The 8,611-nt window shown below is 54.5% G+C and overlaps 1 protein-coding gene across 1 annotated transcript in view; it reads left to right on the forward strand.

Annotated features, from left to right (window-relative positions):
* The window catches only part of LOC122542967 (prenylcysteine oxidase-like), a 7,147-nt gene extending 3,322 nt beyond the window's left edge, over positions 1-3,825 (forward strand). The window contains exon 4 of the mRNA XM_043681110.1: positions 357-3,825. Coding sequence (XP_043537045.1) covers positions 357-982 — 626 coding nt within the window. The 3' untranslated portion in view covers positions 983-3,825. The remainder of the gene's footprint in view (positions 1-356) is intronic.
* The last annotated feature ends 4,786 nt before the right edge of the window (positions 3,826-8,611 follow it).

Raw genomic sequence — 8,611 nt, forward strand, 5'->3', positions numbered from 1 at the left:
TGAGGGAGCGCCGCACTGTCAGAGGGTCAGTGCTGAGGGAGTGCCGCACTGTCGGAGGGTCTGTGCTGAGGGAGTGTTACAGTGCTGATGCCCGGGAAGTGGTCCCCCTTTATCCTCTTACCGTCCCACTGTTTGCCCCTGTACCCCTCCCTTTGCTCTCGTGTGTTCCCAGGGTTGGTGTTATCCGGGGAGAGTGCGTTGTGGGCAGTACCCTGTTCCCGCACCTGGTATTTGTGCTGTTGTTGGTGTTGAATGGCGAGAGGGGTGGGGTCAGACTGGAGGGGCCAAGTGGCCTCTGGAGAGTATCTCTGGAAGTATATGCATGTGTCTCTGTGTGTGTGTGTGTGTGTTTGTAGGCGAAGAGCTGCTGCTGTACGAACTGAGCTATGAGGACGGCCCGGGACGTGGTTATGGTCTGTACGACATTGTGGTGGTAACTGCGGGCGAGATCTCTGGGAGCGGAGTACCCACTGTTCGGCGCCAGCCCAGGGTGGTCACTCTTGTCGATGGTTGCTTGAACACTTCATCCTTGGGGCACCGCAGCCGTGACCCTCTCCGAGACTCCCTCATTCTCACCGCCTCCCGCTCTCCTCCCACTGTCATGGCCGCTATGGTGACCACGGGAGTCAGCTCCCTCCCTGATCCCCTGCCCCAGCCTCCTTGTGCCCGGACCTGGAGGCTGCTATCGGCCGAGCCTCTGACCCGGGAGACCCTGGGTCATCTGTTCCCCTCCGCCCGGGCCGTACGCCAATCCCAGTGGCTCTCCGGGGTTCCCAGTCCCATCTCGGCTCGGCAGCGCCCCCCCTTCGTTGTCCACGGCCACCTTTACCACCTTAGGCCCTCAGAGGGCGCCACCGGGACCGCGGAGTTGGCCGTCATCTGGGCCAAGAACGCCGCCATGTTGGCACACCGCCGCTGGCACCGAGGCTCAGAGCGGGGAGGACGGAGTGCGGCGCGGGGGTCTCTCAGGCTGGAGCTCTGACGGGTCACCCCCCCCCCCCCTCCCCCACCATCACCATCGACGAGAGAGTCCGGGGGGAGGGGAGAGAGAGGAGGCAAACCCGACAGGAACGGCACACATGAGAATCCGCCCCAGCCCCTGCGGTGCCCACCTGACCTACACGGCCTGTCGCACTGGGCATGCTCTCCCTGGCACAGGCAACACTGGCACAGTCCAGACCAGTGTCCACACCCTCTCACCCCATCTCCCTGCCCTCACCATCCCACCCCCCCTCCCATCACATTATCTCCTCTGTTCTATCCATTTGATGAGGGTGTCATTGGGTAGACCCACATTTATTGGCCGTCCCTAATTACCAGGGGGCTGCTGAGAGTTAGCCCCATCGCTGTGGGTCTGGAGTCACGTGTAGGCCAGGCCAGGTAAGGATGACAGTTTCCTTCTCTGAGGGACGTTCGTGAACCAGATGGGGATGTTTCCCCATTGACAATCAACAATGGGTTCATGGTCTTTGCTGGACTCTTCAATCCTGGTTCTTATTGACAGTTCAGATTGCACCCTCAGCCATGGTGGGGAATCGAAATCCCGGTTCCCCGGAACATTCCGGATTTCAGGGTCATCGGGCCAGATTTTGTTTGTTTGAATGTGGACGTCCCCATCTGCCCCATTGACTGTCTTCCCCAACTCTCTCCAACTCGCCGAGTGTACCTGGGGTAATGGCTCCTCTCTCCCCCATCCCTCCAGCTCTCGTGTACGTGGTCACCTCCGGCATTCCCTGCCCGGGCATCTTCCCGATTCCCTCCGGGCCTAGATGTTCCCTCGGAATTCCGGACTGGGATCTTCCAGACTGCTGTTCTCCTGGTACCTCCCAGCTGTTGGGAATCTCCCTCTCAGGCGTGTTCCCAGAGGCTGGGGTAAGGGAGAGGGAGAGGACCCACTCCCTGTGGGTGACTGGGCCCACTCTCCATTCCCTGGATCCAGGGCCTCACTGCTTGGAAGTTCCCGGATCAGCCCCAGCACGGCCCACATCCTTCCATTGGTAAACCTCCCTCTCTGTAGCTGCTGTTGGTGAAGGGTAGCATCCAGTCCTGGGGGAGTCGCTGTGCTTCACAGAATGGGCACCACCCAGAGCCAGGCCACTCAGCCCGTCCTGTCCCTGCTGAGCCTGACTCTGGGCCTCTCCCTGTGCTCCTACCGTTTGGGAAGATGGTCCCACTGAATTTGGAAAGGTGCGTCTGTCCCCCTCCCTGTGTCCACACTCCCACCCCTCACTGGCCACCAACCATCTTCCTCAGAGAGCTCCCTCGTCCCTCCCCACCACTGGGAAGGTTTTCTCGGGTTCTATCCATGCTGACCTTCACACGGAGAATGGTACTGACCTCCCCAGGCTGTCTTTCCTACGGACACCGCTCGCCCCTTTCACCCATCCTTATCTATCACCCTCCCTCATTATTCCTCAGGTGCAGGCCCCGGAACTGGGTACGCTATGATCGGGCCTGCATCGAGATCTGGGTGATGGGCCGGAAACGGAGAGTGAGGATAGGGTGGGAAGGGGCTCTCCATCCAGTGGGCTCTCACACGGGTCAGTGTCGGGACCACAGCTGTGCGTCAATGACTGGGAGGCAGCAAGGGAACGGACTGCAGCCACATTTCCAGCTGATACAGAGACAAGTGGAAAACCAGCCTCTGAGAGGGACTCAGACAGTTTCCAGAGAGATATTGAAAGGGGGTCAATCGACAATTGGAGTGTCATGTGGGAAAATGTTGGATTGTCTAATGAGCAGAAGCAAAGTACGTTGGGACTTGACTCACTGGAGCTTAGAAGAATGAGAGGTGATCTCACTGAAACATACAGGAATCTTAACAGGGTTGACAGGGTAAATGCTGAGTGGATGTTTCCATGCTGGGAGAGCCAAAGATCAGACAGCATGGTTGCTAAATAGAGGTGTGCCAATTTCAGACTGAGATGAGATGGCACCTCTTCTCTCAGAGGGCTGAGAGTCTTTGGAACTCCTTACCACAGGGAGGTGTGGGGGCAGAGTCCTTGTGTCTATTTAAGGCTGAGATAGAGAGATTCTTGATTCATCGGGGACTCAAGGGTTACGGGGGAAACGCAGTCAGGTGGACGTGAGGAGTGTGATGAAACGACAAAGCAGGTTTGAAGGGCTGAATGGCCTCCTCCCATTCCAGTTCCCTGTGGTCCCCCGACAGACGGAGTACCTGCGTTCAATCTGCCCTTTAAGTCTTAAAAAGGAAAGTTTGTTCATGTGTCTGCACCACTGAGAAAAGGCCCTTTGGCCCATCAGATCTGTGCTGTCCAAAACAACGGCCTCACTGTTCGAATCCTATTTCCCAGCCCTTGGCCAATAGCCTTGCCTGTCTGGTCATCTCAATCCTTCCCCAGTGTGAAAGAGGTCCCTGCCTCTCCCACCCTGACAGGCTCCAGATTCTCCACCACTCTCTGAGTGAAAGCAGTTATTTCTCACATTACCCCCCCCCCCCACCGCCTTCCTTTAAACCTAACTCCCTCTGGTCAGTGGTCTCTCTGTCTGGGGGAAATGTCCTGTCTACACCTGCCACAATTTTATCCATCTCGATTACCTCTCCTCTCAACCTTCCTTCGCTCTTTGGACAACAACTCCCAGTCTGTCCAACCCCTCCCCATGACTGAGAGTCTCCACCCTCCAACCCCCCCAGCCAAGGTTCTGTTGTGGTAAATCTCCCTCTGCACTCTCTCCAGCGCGTTCACACCCCATAGTATCCAGAGCGATGTCTTCAAGTTTCACAGCAGTCAGATTTGCTGATGCTGGTCATGATTCGGAGGTGCCCAGTGTTGGACTGGGGTGTACAAAGTTAAGATCACACAACACCAGGTTAGAGTCCAACAGGTTTATTTGGGAGGACTAGCTTTTGGAGTGCTGCTCTTTCCATCTGACGAAGGAGCGACGCTCCGAAAGCTAGTGTGCTTCCAAATAAACCTGTTGGACTCTAACCTGGTGTTGTGTGATTTTTAACTTTGCTGATGGTGGTGATTGATGGGGAGAGACCACCACCTAGTGGCCATACCCGCACATTGTCAGACACCCAGGTGCGTGCTTCCAAATAAACCTGTTGGACTCTAACCTGGTGTTGTGTGATCTTAACTTTGCTGATGGTGGTGATTGATGGGGAGAGACCACCACCTAGTGGCCATACCCGCACATTGTCAGACACCCAGGTGCAGTCGCCTGGCTGCCTTCAAATACCCTCGCTCCCCCTCATGGTGTCCATTCGGCCAACAAGCTGCTGCTGTCCTCCCCGGATAGAGCAGAGCCCCATGGGGCAGAGTGAAGGTCGGGGAGATTGAGAGAGCTCAGCTGGATGAGGTGACAGGACAGACCCTTCGAAGGGATGGCTGAGAGAGCAGTGGGTTTTCAGGAGGGACAAGACAGGCAGGAACCTGGGGCTGACGAACAAGTCCAACTCCTTGAGCATGCTCTGCCATACCCTCGGATTGCCATTCCTGACCCCAACTCCACTTTGCCCCCCTATTCCATCACTATCAGCTCCCTTGGCAATCCCACTCTGGCTCAGCTTTGAATACTGTGGAAAAGGATATGGAAGATATAGACTGTAGGGAAATAGATGGTGACATCTTGCAAAATGTCCAGATTACAGAGGAGGAAGTGCTGGATGTCTTGAAACGGTTAAAGGTGGATAAGTCCCCAGGACCTGATCAGGTGCACCCGAGAGCTCTGTAGGAAGCGAGGGAAGTGATTGCTGGGCCTCTTGCTGAGATATTTGTATCATCGATAGTCACAGGTGAGGTGCCGGAAGACTGGAGGTTGGCAAAGGGGAGAGGAGAGAGATTTTAAAAAGACATGAGGGGCATTTGTTTTTTCCACAGAGAGTGGTTCGTGTGTGGAATGAACTGTCTGAGGGAGTGGTGGATGTGGGGACAGTGGCAACATTTCAAAGACATTTGGATAAGTAGAGGAATGGGAAAGGGTTTGGAGGGATATGGGCCAGGAGCAGGCAGGTGGGACGTGTTTAGTTTGGGATTACGTACAGCTGTGAGGCCTCAGGATGAACCATCCTGTTGGGAGAACCCCTTCCCAATCCTTTTCTGAAGCTGCCGTGGGAAATCCCAACGATGACTGCAAACCAGGAGATGAGCTGGGAGACCCCTTCCGTCCCCAAAAGGGAAGGGGTTCCCACTGCAGGAGACTGATCCAGTCAGTGGGCATCCGATCTCTCCCAACCAGAGTCTCCATGGCTGGGATTTAGCCTGAGCCTGCCTCCCTGTCAGGTACGTGGAACAGTCCATCTTCCACAGCTACACCGGCACCATTCCCCACCTTTTCCTCTATTGCATCAGTGACTGTATCAGCACCACCTCATGCTCCCACAAGGAGGGTGAACAGTTCATCAACTTCACCAACACCTTCCACCCCGACCTCAAGTTCACCTGGACCATCTCGGACACCTCCCTCCCCTTCCTGGACCTCCCCATCTCCATCAGTGGTCACCGACTCAACACGGATATCGACTTCAAACCCACTGACTCCCACAGCTACCTGGATTACACCACCTCCCACCCTGCCTCCTGGGAAAACACTATCCCTTCCTCCGAATTCCTCCGCCTCTGCCGTATCTGCTCCCAGGAGGACCAGTTCCACCACAGAACACACCAGACGGCCTCCTATTTGAAAGACCACAATTTCCCCTCCCATGTGATCAACAACGCCCTCCTGCGCATCTCCTCCACTTCCCGCACCTCCACCCTTGAACCCCACCCCTCCAGCTGCAACAAAGACACAACCCCCTGGTCCTCCCCTTCCACCTCACCAACCTGCGGATACAACATATCATCCTCCGCCATTTCTGTCACCTACAAACAGACCCCACCACCAGAGATATATTTCCCTCCCCACCCCTGTCAGCATTCTGCAGAGACCATTCCCTCCGCCACTCCCTCCCTAGGTCCACGCACCCTACCAACCCACCCTCCACTCCTGCCACCTTCTCCTGCCAAGAGGTGTAAAACCTGCGCCCACACTTCCCCCTTCATCTCCATCCAAGGCCCCAAAGGATCCTTCCACATTCAGCAGAGATTTTCCTGCAACCCCTCCACCTACTGTGTCCATTACTCCTGATGTGGTCTCCTGTACATCAGGGATACAGGATGCCAACTTCTGGAACAGTTCAGAGAACATCTATGGGATGCACACTCCCAACAACCCCACCACCCTGTAGTTGACCACTTCAACTCCCCCTCCCGCTCTGCCGAGGACATGCAAGTCCTGGGCCTCCTTCACCGCCAAACTGTTACCACCTGACACCTGCAGGAAGAATGCATCATCTTCCGCCTTGGGACCCTCTACGCACATGCCATCAATGTGGATTTCACCAATTTCCTCATCTCCCCTCTCCCTACCTCATCCCAGATCCAACCTTCCAGCTCAGCACTGCCCTCATGACCTGTCCTCCCTGTCCATCTTCCTCCCCACCTATGAGGTCCACCTTCCTCTCTGACCTATCACCTTTACCTCGACCTCCATCCACCTATTGCACTCTCAGCTCGCTCTTCCCCTTGCCCCACCCCCACCCATTTACCTGTCAGCCCCTTTGGGCCCCCACATTCCCTGATGAAGGGCTTATGCCCGAAACGTTGACTCTCCTGCTCCTCGAATGCTGCCTGACTGGCTGTGCTTTCCCAGTACCACACTTTCTGACTTTAGTTGGTGCAGGGGAGTTCAGGCAGCTGGAAGGAGAGAGGCCAGGGTTGGCAGCCAGGACCTAGCGGAGGCCGTGCGCCAGAGAGAGAGAGAGAGAGAGAGAGAGACGGCGCTTCACGCTTGGACTGAGGCCTACTCCGCCATTGAATTGGCAACACAAGGAAGGCACTGTGTGAAGAGGGAAGTTCCAGCAGCAACAACTTGTGGCATAAGGACATACTCGTGGCATACCACAGGCCGACCGGGAGTGTGTGTGAGAGAGAGAGGTGTCCCGGTGTGGGGTACTCGGGGACAGTGTATGCCCCTGTCTATCTGCTGTATGGATCTGGAAATAAAGATGATGCTGAAATTTGTCTTGACGACTACACAGTCATTCAGGAGAAATGAGGGCCACGTCACGCTGACACGTTGGTGGTTCAGGAGACAGGCAACAGGGTCATCCCACTCTGATACCACATGGGCCATGTTTGCCCCATCAAACATCGATGGGGGGACCCTGGATTCGGTTCTCTTGTTGGGAATACCGAACTCGTACAGACAGGAGAGTGGAGGCTCCTGCACATCCATGGCCTACAGTGTGACCGTGATGAGGGATTGTCCTGTCTCCTCACTGGAAAACATCTGTACCCCTTGGACCCCCTGTCCATCTGGAGCTTTTACATGTTGTCCTCATCAACCTGCTCCCCCCTCTGCAGTTTTACCTGGGCCTCCTGGCTCAGAGATGGGGCAATACCACCCCACCGATAGAACCCCCTGCGTCCCACGTCTACATGCAGCTTTGACAGCAATGATGCAACGCTCAGGTCAGGAATGCAGCTGGGGTGAGGGAGAAGGAGCAGCAGGTGGGGAAGGGGGCCTGGTCAATTAAGGAGATACTTTCTGTCCCATTTTGGAAGGAGTTACAAACATAGAATCCCGGCAGTATGGAAGCAGGCCTTTCGGCCTACTCAGTCTACTCTGACCCTCTGAAGACCATCGCACTCAGATCCAAACCATCCCAGTAAACCTGCATTTCCCATGGCTAACCCACACAACCTGCACATCCCCGAAAACTATGGGGCATCCACCCTGACCTTCACATCTTTTGGACTGTGGGAGGAAACCGGAGCACCCGGAGGAAACCCACGCAGACACGGGGAGAATGTGCAAACTCCACACAGTCAGTCGCCTGAGGCAGGAATGAAACGTGGGTCTCTGGCGCCGTGAGGCAGCAGTGCTAACCACTGAGCCATTCTGCCACCCCATGATGATGTGTGATATCCATTTAGATTGCAGACTGTAATATGACAGATTGTAATGTTGTGGATTGCAGACTGTAATACTGCAGCTTGTAGAGTGTAATGTTGCAGACTGTGATAGTGCAGGTTGCAAAGTGTTACAATGCAGACTGTAACAGTGTAGGTTGTAGACTGTAACAGTGCAGGTTGTAGAGTGTAATTTTGCAGACTGTAATAGTACAGGTTGCACACTGTAATGCTGCAGACTGTAATAGTGTAGGTTGCAGACTGTAATTGTACAGGTTGCAGAGAGTAATGTTATAGACTGTAATAGTGCAGGTTGCAGACTGTAATGTTGCAGACTGTAATAGTACAGATTGTAGACTGTAATGTTGCAGAGTGTAATAGTGTAGGTTGCAGACTGTAATGTTGCAGACTGTAATAGTGTAGGCTGCAGACTGTAATTGTACAGGTTGCAGAGAGTAATGTTGTAGATTGTAAAAGTGCAGGTTGCATCTGTAATTGTACAGGTTGCAGACTGTATTGTTGCAGACTGTAATAGTACAGGTTGCAGACTGTAATATTGCAGACTGTAATAGTACAGGTTGCAGAGTATAATGTTGCGGTGTGTAGGTTGCAGACTGTAATTGTACAGGTTGCAGAGAATAATGTTGTAGATTGTAAAAGTGCAGGTTGCAGAGTGTAATGTTGCAGACTGT

Source organism: Chiloscyllium plagiosum, chromosome 42 (genome assembly GCF_004010195.1).
Source record: "Chiloscyllium plagiosum isolate BGI_BamShark_2017 chromosome 42, ASM401019v2, whole genome shotgun sequence".
Taxonomy (NCBI): Eukaryota; Metazoa; Chordata; class Chondrichthyes; order Orectolobiformes; family Hemiscylliidae; genus Chiloscyllium; species Chiloscyllium plagiosum.